This window comes from Etheostoma cragini, chromosome 5 (genome assembly GCF_013103735.1).
Source record: "Etheostoma cragini isolate CJK2018 chromosome 5, CSU_Ecrag_1.0, whole genome shotgun sequence".
Classification (NCBI taxonomy): Eukaryota; Metazoa; Chordata; class Actinopteri; order Perciformes; family Percidae; genus Etheostoma; species Etheostoma cragini.
Window position 1 is genome coordinate 16540612 of NC_048411.1, and position 20273 is coordinate 16560884.

The following is a 20273-nucleotide window of genomic DNA, read 5'->3' on the forward strand; positions in this document are numbered from 1 at the left end:
TTTTCTTATCGGCTGTATGGGAACATTTTAACACTTTAGTTTTTACAGTAAGAATTCTGGCCATGTTTCAAAATAAAAGTATCTTATCTTTTTTTTCAGTTCCCCCCTCCCCCTCCCCCTCCTGCTCCCCCCTCCTCACCATTCTTTCTTCTTCTCATCCATTGAGACCCCCCCGGGCCCCAGGGCCACCACCAGCAGCAGGCCTCCGATCACCGACGTGGTCTGGAAGAAGTCGTACTTAAGGAAGTCGTGCATGGGTTTGTACGACGGGATGCTCCAGAAGGCGTTGAAGGTAAAGTTGATGCAGAGCAGCCAGACCACCAGAGTCAGAGCGGCCAGCTTGGTCTTAAAGCCCACCGCCACCAGCACAATGAGTGCCGTACCCACCAGGTTCTGCAGGATCTGGACACAGGATCAGCTTGTCAACATGAGGATTCACACAGAAACTGAAAGGGTTCAGTTCAGGATCTGAGCTGAGAGGTTAGTGAAAGAAAATCTTCCATTTGATGCATTCAAGGATGCTCCGAACTTAATTTATATTTTCCCCTTCACAAGGTTTTTGTAAATGGGACACTATAAATCAATGTTGAGGACAAACCTTTATTAAATAGAAAATCTTTAAAACTATCAACGCCGTAGCCCTTGAAGTCCTGAAACGTGGTCGTGTTTGATCTTCTGTGAACAACATCATTACTTGAATTTAAATCATCTTGTTATTTTGATCACAAAGTTGCTTCCCACAAGTCGTTTTTACCTGAGGTAACATCTTCATGCAATAAAACAAAATATTTTGAGATGTTGTAGGCTCCATAAATGATAAATTCCCATCAACCTCCGTTGTATTTTAAGATAGCATGCTGACATGCTAACTTAAACACATTAGCATGTTCAGAATCAGCTTTACTGTGTTAAACTTAAAAGAATCAGACACAGCTGAAACAAGGACATTTTCTATAATGTTCTTAAAAATAGAAATGTGTGTGTATATATATATATATATATATATATATATATATATATATCCAAAAACTGTGTGTGTCACTCACACTGAATAGGCTGAGGTCAAAGTGCAGCAGCGTCATGAACATGAGGACAAGGAGGACCCTTCCTCCCAGCTGCAGCAGGTGTTTCGGAGAGCTCTGATGACCAAGAGAAGGAACTCCCGCAAACACACTGCGAGCTTCCCCCCGGCACTCCGCCAGGAGGAGGAGAAGGCCTCCCCCAAGTGCCAGGTTCCTACGGGGGGGAGGTGGGGAGGGGAAGCAAGCAGAGAGGGGAAAAGGGGAGAGGTGAGGAAAGGAGATGGAGGAAGGAAGGAAACATGGAGAGATTATTTAAAAAGATGGTAAGATGATCATTAAAGAGGGCTCCATGCAGACTGTGGCTGTGCAGACTCACCTCATGAGAAACTTTGGGTCCCACAGGATGCTGTAGGCCAGCGTCTGCAGAGGAGGAGGAAACATCAACTGTGTATGCTGTACATCCGTACTCTGGTGTTCATAGTCAGTGCTTGTTTTCAATTTCTTTTAGCGCTGTGAGACAAAAGTGTCCAGAGTAATTCAGTTTGGATACTGTTGTTTTTATTTTATTTCCAAAGTGAACACACAATAATTTGTTGTCTAAAACTGAGGACGGAAGAGCAGAAAGACACTTCAAACCGGTAAACAATTGTCGGACATCATGAAGAGCTGATTAAAGGCTGACGTTAACTCATGATTCTAGATAATGGCACCTTCACATCATGATGGTCAGACTTGTGTGTGTGTGTGTGTGTGTGTGTGTGTGTGTGTGTGTGTGTGTGTGTGTACCTGGAGGCCAATGATCCCAAACAGAGTGAAGCAGGCATACTGAACAAAGTTTCTACTAAGGATTAACACACAGCCACCTGCAGAGAGACATACAGATGTTTTTATTTAGGATATTTCTGTGTTATGATGACTTAAATCTTTTTGCACGTAACAGGAAATTTAATATAGAGAGGCGAAGACATTCAGTTAGTCATGTGTTAGCTGTTAAACATGGTGTCTGAAGACATCAGAGGTTTGTTCACATGTTCACCTGTGACTTCTAAACATTGTCAAAACTGACTGCAACCGGTGTAAAGATGACTTTCACCATTCAAACGCTGTTGTTATTATTACTAGTACAGTACTGTTTTAGTCATCTGAATCTTTAAATCGGTTTTAAATTGTAAAAGTGATCTCTGACCTAAGTCATGTCAACATTAAAAACTGGAAAACAGACCCTAGTTTCCTAAATGATCGGTTTTCTCTATCTTTTCGAGGCCCAGTTTCTCATTTAAACCATCATAGTGAGGACATTTGTGCATTTTGGTTTTTTCAAAAGGACTGTTTCAACGAGGGTCCTCACAAGTATATAGAGCCAAAGTCACGCCCCTTACAGTGGATCTCATGGGACCTATGTTTCAAAATAATATGAACGGTAGTGATGGGAGAGAGGCAATTTTTTTTTAATTCCGTTTGATTTGACCCATGGATCACAAATATGATGTCCGTCAATTTAAAAGATAATTTTTCAGCCTAAGAAAGTCTCAGTTAGCCGTAGATTTGTCATATTACCACTTAGTTTTGTGTGAAACCGCTCAGTGAACTACATTTCTCGTCTCACACAATTTACGTCACCTAGCTAGCAAGCTTAGCTCTGTTCCACAACATATGTAACGTTATCTTACCTGATGTGTTTTTTATCCAGTGAATTGTTTCAACAGTATAACAAAAACTGAGACTTTCTTCGGGTGAAAAATTCTCTTTTAAATTGACGAACATGATATTTGTAATCCATAGCTCAATACATACAGGATCAAAAAATAATCTTGCACTCCATGTTCATACATTTTCAAAACATAGGTCCCTTGGACATTTTCACAGTCTTCTACTTCAACAGTATAACAAAAACTGAGACTTTCTTCGGTTGAAAAATTCTCTTTTAAATTGACGAACATGATATTTCTGATCCATAGCTCAGTACAAACAGGAAGAAAAAATTATTTGGCTCTCCACGTTCATACATTTTCAAAACATAGGTCCCATGGACCGGAAGTAGAAGGGCGTGACTTCAGCTCTCTACAAAAAGACAAGCGTGTGTGCATATATATATTACCCAGCTGCCCCAGCAAGTTGAGCAGGACGAAGATGTTGGCGAGGAAGTGTCCACAGTTCCAGGTGGATTCGATGTACTCGCTCTGCTCCCCCCACTGGAACCACATCCTGAAGCCGTCCTCCAGGAAGGTGCTGACCAGACAGAGCCGGGCCATGTGGGGGAGGTAGTGTTTGGTGACCCGCAGGAACTACAACACAACACAAAAAATTTAAAGTGTCAGAGTGTCACGAGTGGATTAAACTGTGGGTTTCTGTTATCTGGTAATTATTGTTTTTACCGGGAAAATCTGTTGAAGTGTGACATGTTTTTATCTCTCAGGTGAAAATAATCCTTGATGCCATGCCACTCCTTCAGCTTAACATTAACAGCATTTAAGTCACCCATACACATCCCCACTCTTAATCTGTCTTTTAAACATTTAAACTACTATTAAATCAAAATGAACATTCCTTCAACAGGTATGTTTCTTAAGAAGAGACATGTTTGTCCTTCCCTTTCTTTTCTGGTGCAGTTTCAGGTTACCATCATGCAATACTACCTATGTGTAGGCCACATAAATACCTGTGAGGATACAAACGTCTGCTGGATAACAGGTAAACAGTTATAGGATTGCACTGAAAAGACTTTTGCAGGATTTCCCTTGCCAATATAAGGTTGAGGTGCAGCACCCGAGTCGATTTGAGCACCGCCAAAGCTGAATAAATGTAAGATCAATGTGAGCATTAAACTTAAAGACTCTTTTCAGATCTAATGATTGTAGTTGGGTTGGTGGGTTTGTCTCAAAGCTTTTTGAATGTCATTTATTTATTTATTTATTTATTTATTTATTTATTATCTGCTCTAGCTTTTCCAACATTTTAGATATACTTTTTAATTGAAAAAGGTACCTTCTATTTGAAGGAGGACCCCTAAACCCTCCCAACAAATACGTGCACCTAAGTCTTTCACAAACCGAGGGAAAACACTGCTTGTGTGACCTAAGGTAATTTTGCTTTTCACTGGCAGCTGAAAAACGTGCCTGCTGAATTAAAGCTGTAATGAGAACAGGAGACATAGCTTGACATCATAATCAAGGTGCGTATGTGGCAGCCAGTCAACTCCAACATCCTCCTCAAACTGCTTCCTCTGTAAAGCTGCTTCAAAATAAAAGCAGGAAAACTACAACTGTAAAAGTAAACGTGATGTGCCATAACCATTGCCTGTGTAAAACAGGCAGTGACACTAGAGTTCAGGAACAACTGAATAGTGTGAACGTTATTTATGCAATTTTATTATTGCAATATTAAATTATTAATAATTTTCGCATCATTCTGTGATAGAAATGAATAGTCAAATGTGTTAACTTCACTTCTTTATGGCACAACAATCGGCACACCAGACTCCATTGACAAAAGCATGTCAATTTTGCCCACCCTTCTAGTCTGCAGACTCACAGCGGGTAACAAATAACTTAAGACTACAGTTTCATTACTGAGATCAATTCAACCTTTCGGCATACGTAATTACCATGACTTCGTCCAATATTCACAAATCTATAACCCCGAATCTTCTTCTAAAATAGCTTACAGATGTTGTGGAAGTAATTACAAAGATAACTTTAAATACGATTTAAACTCAGCAAAGAAGAAGAATCGCTTTCCTTTTCAATAACATGGTCTTTGAAATATTTCCCTTCTCTTAGAGGGAACGTTACACCAGACTCCGTTTAAAAATCCGCAAGTTTTAAGTTTCCCTGCTTATCTCCCGAGCATTCTTAGCTGATAGAAAACAACCGAGGCCTTGAGCACATCATTAGGAGCCACTCCTCATTTCGGCATACAAGTGTGTATGGTGAATGATGATTCAGTATAACTTTATTTTTAGACAGACTCTCAGATCAGACTCTCGATCAGACACCCACAATTTGCCTCCGCCAAACTAACGTTAACGTTTAACGTTAAAACAATGTATATGCTTCAAAAGTTCAACAAAAGTTGATCCTATACTTGAAGTGCTGTTTGGGAAAATCTCCTGTAGGCCGAATTTACCGGAAGGCACTGATTCACCGGAGTGTGCACCGTGTACAAAGCTCCATAAAACTATCAGATTTTTGAATGGAATTCGATAGCAGAAAATATCCGGACAACCGCGGTCTGCAAGTGTCCCAGCAGGTCCCAGCCCCCGTCTGTGGCCGGTTCGTTATGAGTGTTTTCCGCAGAGAGGAGCTCACCTGGTCAGCTACATCCTCCGCCCGGCTCATTAGGTCTCCGTGTCCCATCTCTCCCTCCGCTGTTAAGGCACTTAAATGCGGAGAAACGGCTCCCAGCTCAGGTTAAAGTCCGGTGAGACGAGTCCCGCTGTACGGCAGCAATGATGATGATGCTCCGCTATTGCCTCTTGCTATCCCACAATCCTCTGCGCTTAGAGGGTACAGCGCCCCCTCTGTACGCAACAAAGTGAGGCATGCCACGTGTACGCAGAGTGCCCGTACATATTCTCTTTTATTATTTTTTAAAAATGAAGTCTTATGAATTATAACAATATTTAACAAAAAAATCTAAACATTTATCCAGTGTGGCTGTGACGTTTTACCCTTATCAGAAACATTACAGAGGATTACATGGTTATAATGTTTGTTTGTGTGTTTCCTGAATGTCTATTTTATTTAAATGTAAAAGTGTAAATAAAAAATGAAAGTAAAAAGCAACAAAAATGGTCCCAAGTGAAAAGAAAAAAAGAGAAAAATAAATAAATAAAAGATAGTGTTTGCCAGATCAAAAGAACCCATGTAGCAGTCAGGATGTCCAAATATCTGGATATACAACTGTTATGCAGTATAATGCATGCTCTATGCATTATACTGCATAACAGTTGTATATCATGTATATATGCTCTATATATTTATCAGTGGTTTTAGCCTCTTCAAGTTGATAAAAAAAAAAAAAAAAATCCCAAGAAAACCCCCAAAAAATTCTGATAATAAAGTCACAAATTTGCGAGAGAAAAACTTGTTTTTGACACGGAACCACGTTGATTCATTTTGCAAAATTCGATCAACCTCATCACACTACAGACACCGCCACTGTATTAAGCCTGCAGTAATTAACCTGATCAAATTATACTTAGCATTCAAATTCAGCAATAAGGAAATACTTGTGATTTTAGCCCAGAATTATCACATTATCATAAGCATCTGGACTTTACAAAGATATTGGCAATTGGGCCTATTCAAAAATGTTGCACCAGAAACGCCACGTACAGATGGATGGATATCGTTATATAGAGTAACATCTACGGGCAATTCTAACGGGATTTGTGGGACACATCATACATGGCAAGGAGTGACATCTCTGGTATGTTGAGGTTGATCCAATAAATATATTAATGACCTAAAATGCCGTTATACTAATCCTTTAATATAAAACTATACATTTATACATCATGATTTGAGTTTTGTGATGTTGAGACTTGAAGCTGCAGTTCTTCTAACAGCCACCTGGTGTCGGTAAAGAGGTGACTCAGTGTCACAAAACATCCAAATATAATCCAATGAAAACCACACAGGTTGTAAGTTGACCATATCTGTACCTGTTTGATGTTTAAATTATGTTGGAAGAACATGCCTGTTCTGTGTCTTTACAGAAGTATCACCTGGATACAGAGATTCATCGTGGGATACAGAGATGCATTGTGGGATACAGTGAGAGTAGGTCAGGTGAGAGCAGATCTGTCCTGATCTTCATTTGTTCTCTTAGCTCTGTGGCTCTGAAAAACAAAACAACACATTCAGCAGAGTGTTCGTTGTTTGTGTGTGTGTGTGTGTGTGTGTGTGTGTGTGTGTGTGTGTGTGTGCGCAAGTTTATCTTTGTGATGACAAATTTTAGAATACGACCTAATAGTTATTTGGTTAATAAATCAAGTGAGAAGTAGGGTCATTTTCCCATTGACTTCTATAGAAACAGTTATTTTTTGCAACTAGTGAAGTTGCCCCCTGCTGGAAATTAGATAGAATGCACGTTTTAGGCACTTCTGCGTTGGCTTTACTGTAGATCCGGATACTCTGTCCATTACTTTTACAGTCTATGGTTTTAAGGCTCAGTGTCAGGTTTGGGGTCAGGCATTATGTCAGGAAAGGTCATCTCTAGCCTGGATGCCAGCCAAACTTAGCCCAGGATGGCGGCCGTTAGAGAATTGAGATGTGTAGATTTGGCCTTTGTGTCCGTTATAGAAGATATCAACAGCGCATTCATTTGAATACAGGAACAGAGAACCGTTATCAAGGCATTTGTTGATTGGAAAGATGTTTTTGCCATCCTTCCAACGGGATTTGGCAAAAGTTCAACATTTGTCACATACGCCGTTGCTCTGATTGGTTGTAGATCTATCCAATTGAGTGCAGAGGTATTTTCTTTCCTGGTTCAGTTGAAACACGCCCCATAATCACAGCCCAATGGAGCAGTATCAGACTCACATTCTGACTAGAACCTAAGTATGATGACGTCAGGCTAGGTCTTCATAAGAATAGAAAGACAAATGTGTGTGTGTTACCTGCAAGTTGAGGTAGTGCGTGTGCGTCCTGCAGTGTGTGTGTCGTGCTGTTGTCTCTCTATAGAAGAACTTATTACACAATTGACACAGGAAGCCAGAAACAGGAAGCACAAAACTACTTCCTGTGGAGACAAAGATACATGTATTGTTGTAATATGAAGTAAATATTATTCATATATATTAATTTTAACATTTATTATTATTTTGAATAGATTTGTTCATATTTTCTTTCCTTTTCCAAAACTGGTACATTATGACAGTGTATATAGATACTAACAGGACATTCTCATAAATCAGATTAATATTAAATCATGCTTAATCAAAGGTCAACAAGAAAACCTGTATACAGCTGTGTACTTACTCTGTACCGACTATACTATATATAATACGGGTGGAACGGTACATGTATTTGTTAGGAACCAAAATGGTACGGGCGTCTCGGTTCTTTACATGGACAATCCACGGTTTAAAACTGAATAAAACTTGCGTGCAAATTAATTAATGTAATGTGGGACTACTGTTAGATACACGTTACTTAGGGACACCTAACCTGTAGCCCTGCCTTAGCTCTAAAGCTAGGTAGCCATTAGCCGAGCTCCGCCTCCAGGCAAGGGGGTTAGCCTCTCCTCTCTTAACGTAGCTCCCATGGCGCCATTTTATAGCTACGAAGCCATCACCTGCAGAAATCTAAAGAAACACGACAATGTATAAAAGGCTCTATTACCTTGTACCTCACGTTATGGCTCTGCAGCAGACGTTTTTATAAAAATAGGCTAACGATTGCGTCATAACCACGTGACTTTCCATCGCATAGTCGACAAATCACCATTTTGCCAGGAGAAGCTTGCAGACAGTTTTGACTTACATCAGCTGTTAAGGCTTAAATACTAATTAATGTTAACTAGCATGTTGGTTAGCAGTTAGCAGTAATTAGCCTGAGTCTAAGTTGTCTCCTAACATATACCTACGCTCTCCGTGTCTGCTGAATGGGAATGATTGAGATTTCTCATGGCACAGCCACCAGAAGACTTAAAACTTTCAGACACGATGCCCATATCACAACTACGTCGTCAAGCTCAGTTGGATGCTGCGCAGTGAGGCCTAGCCATTACTGTAAAAGTGCATCTATTTCCCTTCACTGGTCTCCGTCCAGAACAACGGGATCTGTTGGTCCACTTCTTTAGCTGTCCATACCTCTGGTCCAGTCATAGACAGATAAAGAAATCTGTCGGAGTCTGGAGAGGATGTGGAGTACTTATTGTTTACTGTTTACATCTTACTTTACATACTCAGGGAAGAGACTAAAATATATTCAGAATTTTTGTTTTGCGAGGTATGAACCAAATCGTAACTTCTGTGCACCGTTCCACCTCTAATATATACTGACTATACTGACAATGAGTTGTCACACAGCAATAACAGTTACTATAGTAAAGTCAAGAACAAACCATATGTGGTGTGTGGGTCATATTCCCCCTTCTCTGTTTTCTGTCTGTCAGCTGCCTGCAAAAAAAAAAAAAACACACACATACAGGGTTACATGGTTTAATTTTCAAAATTCAAATTTTCAAACACAATATATTTGTTGTACTGCACATTGTTCTAGCTCTTCTTTTCACCCTGTGTGTTGAGCTATCTGTTTTAGCTACAGAGTGAGGAATCTCACTTCAGTATGAGTACCTTTTTAAAAGATATGAAAATATAAAGAAAAGGAAATAAGCCCAAAAGTATAATATGAGCACTTCAAAATCATCTTACTGAGTTCATTTTATTGTTACTCCACAACCTCGTCTGTTTGACACATTTCAAAAAACAACCATGCTGAGTGACCTTTGGCTCAGGCGATACGGCTAACAATCTACATCTGGGTATTTTTTCATGCACTTTTTAGTGCACAAATGCAATTCAACTGCATAAATTAAAAACTTTTGTCACTGTGGTGATTAAATAGAACACAAACATCCAGCTGAAGCTTCGGGTCGGACTGAAACTCACTCACACTTCAGCAACAACAAACCTTACAGTGATTGATCAGCCGGCACTAATGTGTGACCATGAGAGCCCCGTAGGATGAAACATAACGCTGTTCACCTGAACGTTTGGTTGTAACTCCAACACTTCCTTCTCTGCTTCTTCCTTTCCTACACTCTCTTCTTCTTCAGCTACTTCTACTTCTTCTACTTCCTTTTCTTCATCATCCTCCTCTCCCTCGAAGCAGCCGACAGCATCCACAGTGATCAGCTCTTCCTCCTGAGCCTCCTCCAGGTGCACCTGGGAGGAGACAGACAGAGAATCAAACTCACCCTCACCCCGTTTCTCAGCGTTGATGTTATACAGTTGATTTCAGACATGTTCAGACAGTTGGTCGTACTACTACTACTTCTTCTCTAACATGAGCCTGCGTCCTGCTGACCTGCTCCTTGTGCTCTGCAGACTTCATGTGCTCCACAAATTTCCTGGGAGTCCTGAAGTGACGTTTACACACCCGACAGAAGGGACGACACATCTGCTTACACATCTGGAGACAGAGAAGAAGAACAGTGATTAATGAACCTCCTGCTTCCTGTTTTATTGTGATCATATCTGAGGTGCAGCGTGTCGCTCTGCACTGATGGAGTTTTACATAGTGTGTGGGAGGGGCTTTCTTATACTTCCTACAACTTCTGCAAAATAAAAGCCTCCTGTCGGTTTGCAAGTGGAGAGTACGTAAGTGGAATGTAAAACAGCAGCAGGGAATGTTCAGTTTGAATCAGCAGACCCGATCACACAAGCCCTCTGACCAATCAAAACCAGCTGTGTCTGTGACGGTGTCTGCGATGGCATCCGTGTTGCTACCTTGTGTTGTTTTGTTCGTCGATGGACGATGATATCACCGCTGAAATGAGTCTGACAGGTGTCACACCAACGCTGCGGTTCGGGCCAACACCCCCTGGAGGACAAAGATGGAGCAATCAGGATGAGTGTGTGTGTGTGTGTGTGTGTGTGTGTGTGTGTGTGTGTGAGTGTGTAAACATACCTGTTCTGCAGTGTGTGTGTGTTAAGGCAGATAGAGTGTGTCATCTCCTTCAGTTTCCTCAGGTGTTCTGATCCTGCCATGTGTTCCTCAAACACCTGGATAACAAACACACACACACACACACACACATACACACACACACACACACTTACTTTACTTTACGTCAGTACATATTTGTCTGACAGCTTTAATTACTCTTCCAATGACACTTTTTCATCCCCTTTCCTGTCCAGTGAAAACCATGTATGATGCAGATGCAGTTTAACTAATGTGTTGAGAAAATTCTACTTTTTACTACTTATCTTACTTCTTAAGCAAAATAAACTCTTTAAAAAGCCTCTTGGATCAGCTGGAAAATGCACTGTCACAAAGCTGAAAAGACAGGGTTGTTTTTCTGACACCATGAAAAGTTGACTTGTAGACATACGTGGTTCTCACAGGACAGATGAACATGATGCATTGCTGTAGATTAAACTACCCAACAGTATAAAAGCATTTAAAATTTGCACAACCTTAAACATCTACAGCAGTTAAATGCAACATACACATTAATGCAGCAGTAATATTAATCCAGAAACATCAGATATAAAAGCAAAAACGCAGACAGGGAACATGTTACTGCACAATCAGTGCTTTTACTTTAAGTACTTAAACTACATTATGCTGATAATGCTTACGTATTTATACATCCGTTCAAGTTATGTAGTGGCATATTTCTTACATTGCATTACTTTTACTGTTGGAAAGTCATCCAGCCTACCAAATCATTAACCTGAGATCTGATCTTAGTGCAACAATGTGGAGATGAAGTACTGCAGTATTAGAGTACCGGAGAAACCTGAGGTGTTTCTAACCTGCACGGAGCGACAGGTAAGGTCACAGACGTGACAGTGGAGTCCACCTGTCTGTTTGTCAGCTGTCCTGTCTGTCTGTCCAAACTCTCTGCTCTCACTGCTCTGCTGGATGGTGACCTTTAGTGAACTTACACTCTGCAGCTGACACGCACACACACAGACAGACGGAGAGAAAGTATCACAACACATATATGCATGAGTGATGTCATAAACTGAGATGACATCAGAGTGTATCATCACCTCAGCTGCTCTGCTGTCCTCACTGGGCTCTGCTGACGCCAGCTGGTCTGGAGGAGGCAGTCTGGATGAAACGCCTTCTAACAACACACACAAACATACACACATTTATAACAAGGGTTATACAAACATATAGACTTTACGTTCGCTTAGGAATGTTTGAAAATGCATTTCCTCAGAACTGTGAAGGGGTCACATATGATGTTTCATTACAGAACAGTAACAAAACCAATCAGTGACATCTGTAAGGTTTATGCTGAAAGCTCACCACAGCATCATAACTGTATGTAACTGTGTTATGAATAATAACACAGGTAAAAATGGATATGCAGCTCTGTTGTGTCTCTCATTTCATCAGAAAAAAATTGTAATAAAATTAACTTGTTAGTTAACTTGGTTTAATCAGACAAGCACTTCATTTTTAGCAGACCTTAAACTTCCTTCTCCTTACTTCGAACTTTACTTTTTACACACGTACGTAACTGTAGAACTATAAACGGTACAAAATGAAAACACTAGAGTCTTTTAAAATCTTCAGGTGAAATGTGGAAAAGCTAATTCCATCTGTAGCAAGTTCAGTTTGGAAACCAGCTCAGTGTGAACACTATGAACAGCTGTTTATTGTGGAGCACATAGCAACGGTAGTATGAGCTTTATGCATAAATCACATATGTTGCGATTTATGACAATTTATGGTAACCTGCTCGTTTACATTTCTAATATTGTGTACATTTGGTTTTTGCATCTTAATGATTATTTTTAGTTTATTTGCAGTCTTTCCTGTGTTGTACTGAGCTACTACACAACAATTTCCCTCTGAATTAATAAAGTTCTATCTTATCACACCTTGTTGTTTTGTGATTGCACAAAACACACACACACACACACACACACACACACACACACACACACACACACACACACACACACACACACACACACACACACATATCGAAGATACTACATCGATATCAGAATACAGACCTCATCATCTAAAGAGATATTTGTTGTTGGACAATAATTAGCCCAGCTGAATGCCAATAGTTAGCACTATTTAGTGGCCCATATTTTCCAGAATAACATTTTCAACTTAAGAATTAAGAGAATTTATTAGCAGCTAAATCTGAATGAAATCTGGTCACCTTGCAGCCGTGTAAGCAGCAAAAATCTAAGTCTATCTTTGAAAATTGATGATCACAATTTTTTTGTACAAATCTAGTGTCTCCGTCATGTTAATTTTAAGGTAAGGCAAAGATTTGACTGATAAACAACTTTTTAGACCACGGTTTTGCTAGCTTATCTAAAAAGGGACAATGTGCACACAGTCCTTGTGATGAAGGACGTACGTAAAGCCTCGCCCCCAGGGAGAAATACATTTTAGGGGAGTCCTTCACCTGCTGTGGGGCAGCTCTCACTTCCTGGATGACCACATGACCCTGGGACTTTCTCTCTATTGGTCAGAGCTGCAGCGTCTTCAGTTCTGAGGGAAACATATTTATTACAGTGGTGATTGTGGTTCAGAGTCTCAGAGTGCTGATAAGAAAAAATACACGTTATTTAGCACCTTTCACAAAACTGTTACAAAGTGCTTTTAAAAAAATACAGAACACATTTAATACACAAAAAGATGCAAACGAATGATGTGTGAGCACTCGCAACTCTTTTCTTCCTCACATCTCTGAAACTGCAAATTCACTTGTCAGTGTATTAAAATGCCCATATTGAAAACTAATCCATACTAATTGCCATGCATTTAATATTAATTAATTTATGCACAAACAGTTAACGTGCTTTTTGTTTGTTTATTTCTCCACTGAAGTGTTTGAAGCAGAAGAGTGACCGCAGCGGTTTTCCTTCTGCTAATATTTATTAATGTGGAAATACAATTAGTAACAAATATCAAGTTCCAAGTGAAGCTGCTGCTGCAGTTTATCTGTTAGCACATCAAACATTACGCTGTTCTGTGGATAGAGATACAGACGTGTCTGAAACCCTTTAGAACATCTGAACTAGAGCTGAAACCATTAGCATATTAATTGATTATAAAAAATGAATTGGCAACTACAGTATTTTGATAAATCGTTATAAGTAATTATAAGAAAATATTACAAAAACTCACTGGCTAGAGCTTCTGGTTCCAATCTAAACATGTTGGTGTTTGTTGGATAAAAACAAGATATCAACATGAAAACTGTGAAAGACAACTTTTCACTAATTTGTGACCGTTTTACAGAGCAGATTGATCACTATTGGAAATAATTGGTAGCCTTTATTTAAGCCAAAAAGACAGTAGCATCCACCAACATCTAGAGCAAGAACATATAATTGTTCATATTGTGTAATGATCAGGCTACACTTGACTCACAGACTGGATGGAGAAAACACAAATAAATAAATAGTTTTAGACTGACCGGTCCAGTCTCGCCCTTTTTGTCTCTCCTGAAACTTCGTCAGGTCCTGGGTCTCCCCTCTCTTCTTCTGTGGTGATGGGGCTGTGGGGATTGTTTCTGTCTACCTGCTGAATGTGTCTCCTTTGAACGGGGCCAACAGGAAAACGAACCCACGTCACACTGTTCCCTGCAGCAGGTACAAAACACCTGATGGGAGAACGTGAAGACAAATCAGTGAAACCAGTGAATGCAGCTGATCAAAAGAGAAGAAGCAGCCTCTAAAAACTCAAAGCAACTTTCATTTTCTCAACTACTTAATTAATTGTTTTATCTAATAAAAGTGAGAAGAATAAGAATATGTATAGTATAGTTCACAGTGTGACTCAAAGTTGCACGCTCTACCAGTCGGATTACAGCTGAAACCAGTAAACAGCCAACCATAATAACCATTAGCCACCCATTGCAACCAGTCCTACCTGTCTGTTCTCCGCTGCTGTTTGACCATGTTGAAGACCAGTTCTTCTCTGCACCAACACTGACCTGCACTAATAGAAGCGTAACAGTAACTTAATTAAGATTTCGTGTCGTTAACAACTTGAACTACGTTGAAAAATATAATGTAGGCAGATATCGTCTTTGATCCGCTGCCAAAATCACCAAAATGTCTTAAAACACAAACGTATATTAAAAAAGAAGAGACTGGTGCTTAGTATGTAAGCCGAATATACAACTGGCTAGTGGTAATTACTAACATGTCTTAAGTTAATTTTTATAAGGGACTGTACTCGAGTGATAAGCAGACAAACTTTAAATTCGTCGATTTTGAAAAGAAATACCGCCACATCCGTGGTTTGGCTAACGTTGACGGGATAAAGCAGCTTCGACCAACAAACAGAGCCTGGCTTTAGTGTTTCATGCGTTGTTTGGCAGGGATGAAAGGAAGAGCTCTTATCAGAGTAAATACCTATATTAAATTTAACTACAGCTGAATTTAGTGAAACGTACCGCTCAGAAGAAGCTAAAACTAGCTCGACTACATGTAAACACAGACTTATTCACCGTTTGTCTCGGAGTTGCTCTGTCACCCCCTGCTGACTGGGAGGAAGACTGCGGCCATCATGAGAACAGCAGCTTCTTAATTTCAACAAGATACAAATCTGCTGTTGGAAAAGCAATGATACATTATTACACCTCACACACATATACACGTGTTACATATTGCCTTCTAGGTATATTTGTATTTTACATGTTCCACAATATTTACTTTTGCACATTTTATTCATTTAAACACCATAGATTTTCACTACCTCTATACATGCTCTATTATAGTGACAGCTCTTTGTAGTAGTTTAGCGGCTACACTATCACTTCACTGCTGTGTTTTCATATTTCTATTCTTAATTTCTGTGTAGGTTATGCCATTTTCCAACCATCCATCCATCCATCCACTGTTTGTGTGCACAGATAATGAAATACATTTACAGTTCTGACTTGTTTACTATTGAGTGGATGCGGATGATTGTGTGTTTTCAGGCTCCAGGCTAACACTGATTGGCTTGTGAGGTCTGGAAGTTATTTCAGGTTGCAGTGAATCTACTGGTATTTCCTGGATTCACTCAGCAGACAGAGACGCTGCAGATTTGTTGGTGGAACAGGAACACACTAACATGCAGGACTGTCTTTCAGTTGTTTTCTGCAAACATAATGTCCTGCAGACATTCACAGGGTCTGTGCATACACGAACAGAGTCATTAAAACAACATGGTCTCAACAGTACACTCCAGTGTTGTGAGCTACACTCTCACATGCAGTGAAGAAGAGTGGAACTCAGAACCAAACAATTCATTAAAAGAATTCAATTACATTTGTACACTGTACATATGCACGCAAAATATGAATGTGCGCTCCTACTACACGTGCAAAAAATATACTGTCAATACATTACAATTCATTGAAGAAAATATTTTTCCTGAGACAACAAAGAAACAAAAATATTAATCATTGTTTTATTAAGAGTTTTTCGGGGGGGAATTGCATTCCCCAGAAAAAAACAATAAAACACGAGAGGTTATGGCTCCACTGATATGTTTTTAGTCAGGATTTTAACAAACACAGATATGGTGGAGATAAACTATTAATACAGCAGTTATCTGATCTGCTGTCTCACTACCTCTACCAAATTATACATCCGTGTTCTGAACAGCAAAAAATGTTTCCAGTCTTACACACACACACACACACAGGTGTCTGGTATTGCTTTGAATCTTTTCACAGTAAAATGTGTTTTTCATTCTGGGGGGATAAAAGTTTTGTCTGTAAAGACAGTTCTTCTGTGTGTTCAGAAAATAACATGCTGTAAGGACAAAGGTTTTTGCACAGCTAAACATACAGCAAATAATTGCATTTGCTCCTATAAAGACCTGAGTGGGAGCAGCAAAAAAAGAAACTGTGTAAATATGTGTAAAAGAGTTTCCTGTGAGGTGTGACAGCAGTTGGAAAGAAACAGACAATGACATACATGGTAATAAATTACATTATTGTTGCACAAAGCTTTTTTTCTTGTTAAACATTTGTCAGGCCCACAGCAGGGCCTGGGGAAATTCTTATCACTTTGTATTATTTACATATTGTGTGATGTATGAACTGGATTTGAAGCAATTTAGGATGAAAGGTCTGTCAAAGAAACGCTGTGAGAAAGAATTTCAAGTCTGGACGAGATTAGAGGGCAACAAAGGGTTGAGCTCTTGAAAAACAAAGTTTCTGTTGGTTAATAGATTCACCACATGTTGGTTCAGCTTCCTCACACATAATTCATCACTGATGGTGCTCTCCGAGGAGGTTTAACTTCCTGTAGGGTTTTTAATCTGCATAATGTGATTTATTCCATGTATTTGATGGTCAGTGATGCAGCAGCACCGAGAGGAAACACAAATACTAGATTTTTTTTTTTGTTCTTTACATTTATTTATGGGATAAAGTTAGTTTCACAGTGACGGAGCCAACAGGAGACTTGGGCTCGACCCTGCAACATCAACAACACGTTCAACATGCTGAAACACCGTGTCAACACCCGCTGTTACATATGAGTAATGTTGGGACACACTGAGATAATAGTAAAAATAATAATAATTATAATAATAATAATGATATAATGATCCACATTTCAATATGTTAGTATATTGCTGGAAACAAACTGGCCTGAAGCAGTCTGATCATCTGTCCTGACAGAGCGTCTCATGTGTCCACCAGTGTGTGCGATGATGAGTTTAAGGTAATTTCTGAAGAAAAGACAAATAGTTGAAGAAAGTGACATCACAACCTTGGTCAGTAAAAGTCCTGGTCATAGTCTGAGGCGTCCATCAGCTGCTTCATCTCGGACACACTGTTGGCCAGGTAGGAAGACAGCTCCGCTGACAGAGAGACAGAAAGACACAGATAGAGAGGCAGAGAGATCGAGAGACAGAGACAGGTGTTAATTTTAAAATTTCGAAAAGTATATGTGAAAAAAATATATGTCTATGAGGCTACTCTTTGAAACACAGCTCGAGTCCGTCTCACCTGCTCCCAGTACTCCCAGCACAGCAGAGGCCGACACTGACCCCATGTTGTTACGAGCAACACAGCGATAGGTTCCTGAGTCCTCTGGCCCCGCCCCCTCAATCTGCAGCCAACTGGAGAGCTCGAATTTCAGAGGACCGCCCCGAGACTGAGGATGGTGAGACAGGTAGTCAGACGTGAAAGTGGTGTTAAAGTATTCTGATTTGCTGATGTCTGTGCTGCTTGCCTGGACTGAGATGTGGGGGTCGTCTCCGGGCAGGACGACGTCTCGGCCCTCCTTCCTCCACTCGACCAGAGCCATCGGGAATGCAAAGACCTCACAGAGGAAAACCAGACTGCTTCCTGTCCCATTCACCTGGCTGTGAGGGGGGACCTTAATGATGGGTACTGATGGACACATAGACAGAGAGAAACAGATAGAGGAGACAGGAAGGCAAAAACAACAGTATGATGACAAAATGTAACTTCACCCAAACTCGAAGAAGAAAACTTCCCAACAGGATGTTGGTTCAACCAATCAACCAATGGGAGTTGTTTGTGTTTTCTTATTAGAACGTTGACCCTTTCACTTTCTGTCTTTACTTTCCCATCAAAGTCAATTGTAAAGTTTCGGTCACTTGAAAATGCCTTGTTCAGAGTTTATGTGTACTTAGAGACACTCTGAGAAGTCATTTTGTTTCAAGCCTGCTTTTCGCAGGCCAAAAGTTAGTATCCCAACTACTGTCACAGTTAATGTGAATTACAAGGGAACGTTCCATACAGCTGCTTTCCTAAACTCTTCTATGGTAAACATCCCATAATAAGTGGTTGGTTTGTAAAAATGTAGACAGTTACCCACATTTTCCAACAGGGCTAGCGCTGGTTTTATTTTTAGTGCTGTCACTGTAAATTAAAATAAAATATTCCGCTTTGTATTCATTTAAGACAATATTGTAAACTCACTGTCTACAAGAAGTCACAGCAAAAGGTATGTGTACATTCTTTAGAAATATTTTTATCCACAAAAAGTCAGAAAACCTCCAGACCGACAGGAAACCAGGTTTACTCAGGATCTCAGAGTCAGTGTGAACAGGAAGTGAAGAGGAAGGATAGCAGGGCAAGAGACATTGTAAAAACCTCTTTCGATGTTGAAAACTGAAACTGAAAACCATTAAAACTGAGGAGTGTGCTGAAAAGAGCTTTTTATTTAAAGATCATAAGTGTGATTAGTCTGGCATCATTACACCGTACGCAATTTAAAAGTCCCTCAACCAATCAGACCAACAATCCGGGTGATGTAGCAGCGACAATGGCATCAACGGGTTGCTGCGCTTCGGTGGCTGCTATGTTGAATGCAACCAGAAACGGCTTGGTTGCTTCTCTATCGTCATTGTGTTAAACCCACCAATAGCGCCGCCAGGTAGATAAGCCAGTCTGGGATTGGTTCCCGCAAAAATGTGAACTTAAGCAGGAGAAATAAACGTGCAGGTTTCCAGACCGAGCTGCCGGGGGAAATCAAGGCGGTAAGCCTCACCTCTCTGAGCGTAGCTCCTCTGGCGCCGTTTTAATGCTACGAAGCCATCACCAGCCGTTAGCATTCCATTGACTGCCATTCATTTTGACATCACTTTGACAGCATGTAACTTTACATCTGATGCTTTTAAAGACTCTATTTGTGCATTGTTTATTTCTAAAGAAACACAACAATGTATAGAAGGCTTTGTTACCTTGTGCCTCTTGTTATGGCTCCGTAGCAGACATTTTTATAAAAATAGCAATTTTTATATAATAACGATTGTGTCATAACCACTCAACTTGCTGTCGCATAGTAGAGGAATTACTGTAAGAGTACAGAATAAGACAGTTTGGACTCACATTAGCTGTTTAGGTTTAAAATGAATTACTAATGTTAACTAGCATGTTAGTTAGCAATAATAGATTAATAATAATAGCCTGTGCCTATATTCTCTCCTTACATCCACCTACGCTCTCCGTCTCTGCAAGATTCTGAATGATTGAGATTTATTCTAGCTCAGCTAGCAGCAGATTTATATAATGTGTTGGTCCATTTCTTTAACTGTCTATGTTCACAACGCGTAGCTCCTATGGCGCCATTTTGATGCCAACAAGCCATCACCCGCTGTTAGCATTCCACTGACTGCCAATCATTTTGACAGCAAATAACTTGACATCTGAACACACCCGTCGCTATGGGCGGGCCATAGGGGGCCGGGCCCGCCCCCCAAAATGCTTGTGCCCCCCCACTTGAGGCACAGATCTCTTTAAAAAATACAGTAATTTTATATTATCATAGTTGCTAATTTTGTCTTGCATTAATGTTGCATTATTTATCATTAAAACATTAATATATAAAGAAACGATGGTGTGATTTTGTTTGATTGATGGGAATCTACACTGCAACAGCCTATCACGGCATTACTAAAAAGAACGTTAGGTTACGTACGTGACGTTGCCTACGTCCATGTAGCCACTTAACAGTTACCGCTAATTTTCAAAAACTGGATGACTTTTCGCTTTGTAAGAAGATGGATATCCGTAAGTGGTTGAAAAGCCCACCAACAGCCTCTGCCA

General features: G+C 40.0%; 3 protein-coding genes across 5 annotated transcripts in view; all 3 read right to left on the minus strand.

Moving 5' to 3' along the window:
- Nucleotides 1-5554, minus strand: surf4l (surfeit 4, like). The gene is made up of 6 exons (XM_034872092.1): nt 5330-5554; nt 3121-3307; nt 1809-1885; nt 1399-1442; nt 1047-1236; nt 1-402 (listed from the first exon to the last, which is right to left on the minus strand). Exons 1-6 carry the CDS (start codon nt 5375-5377, stop codon nt 136-138), a joined length of 813 nt encoding a protein of 270 aa, XP_034727983.1. The 5' UTR covers nt 5378-5554; the 3' UTR covers nt 1-135.
- Nucleotides 5555-6664: 1110 nt separating this feature from the next.
- Nucleotides 6665-15225, minus strand: ciz1b (cdkn1a interacting zinc finger protein 1b). Of its 3 annotated transcripts, none has more exons than XM_034872070.1 (13): nt 15150-15225; nt 14621-14684; nt 14166-14351; nt 13149-13234; nt 11758-11834; nt 11518-11658; nt 10664-10758; nt 10483-10576; nt 10061-10165; nt 9739-9918; nt 9096-9150; nt 7648-7769; nt 6665-6864 (listed from the first exon to the last, which is right to left on the minus strand). In XM_034872070.1, the coding sequence occupies exons 2-13, from the start codon at nt 14647-14649 to the stop codon at nt 6811-6813; spliced, it is 1224 nt and encodes a 407-aa protein (XP_034727961.1). In that variant the 5' UTR covers nt 14650-14684; nt 15150-15225; the 3' UTR covers nt 6665-6810. The 3 variants fall into 3 exon arrangements, with proteins under 3 accessions (XP_034727961.1, XP_034727962.1, XP_034727960.1); XM_034872071.1 differs by having other exon boundaries at nt 14621-14689; nt 15150-15204; XM_034872069.1 differs by having other exon boundaries at nt 14621-15216.
- A 1873-nt stretch (nt 15226-17098) lies between these two features.
- kazald3 (Kazal-type serine peptidase inhibitor domain 3) overlaps nt 17099-20273 on the minus strand; it is a 12069-nt gene continuing 8894 nt past the window's right edge. Inside the window, exons 3-5 of the mRNA XM_034872086.1 lie at nt 17929-18089; nt 17703-17850; nt 17099-17554 (exon numbers count right to left, since the gene is read on the minus strand). Coding sequence (XP_034727977.1) covers nt 17469-17554; nt 17703-17850; nt 17929-18089 — 395 coding nt within the window. The 3' untranslated portion in view covers nt 17099-17468. The remainder of the gene's footprint in view (nt 17555-17702; nt 17851-17928; nt 18090-20273) is intronic.

Bases quoted from the DNA above. Each gene is read 5' to 3' on its own strand.
- surf4l (XM_034872092.1), bottom strand. From the start codon at position 5,377: ATGGGACACGGAGACCTAATGAGCCGGGCGGAGGATGTAGCTGACCAG. The intron at 1,886-3,120 runs GTAATATATATA...GTCTCTCTGCAG, and splicing joins CAACTTGCTGGGGCAGCTGG to GTGGCTGTGTGTTAATCCTT. The intron at 403-1,046 runs GTGAGTGACACA...TCCTGTGTCCAG, and splicing joins TTGACCTCAGCCTATTCAGT to ATCCTGCAGAACCTGGTGGG.
- ciz1b (XM_034872070.1), bottom strand. From the start codon at position 14,649: ATGGTCAAACAGCAGCGGAGAACAGACAG. The intron at 10,577-10,663 runs GTATGTTTACAC...TTTGTCCTCCAG, and splicing joins ACACACACACTGCAGAACAG to GGGGTGTTGGCCCGAACCGC. The intron at 10,166-10,482 runs GTAGCAACACGG...CTCTGTCTCCAG, and splicing joins GACGAACAAAACAACACAAG to ATGTGTAAGCAGATGTGTCG.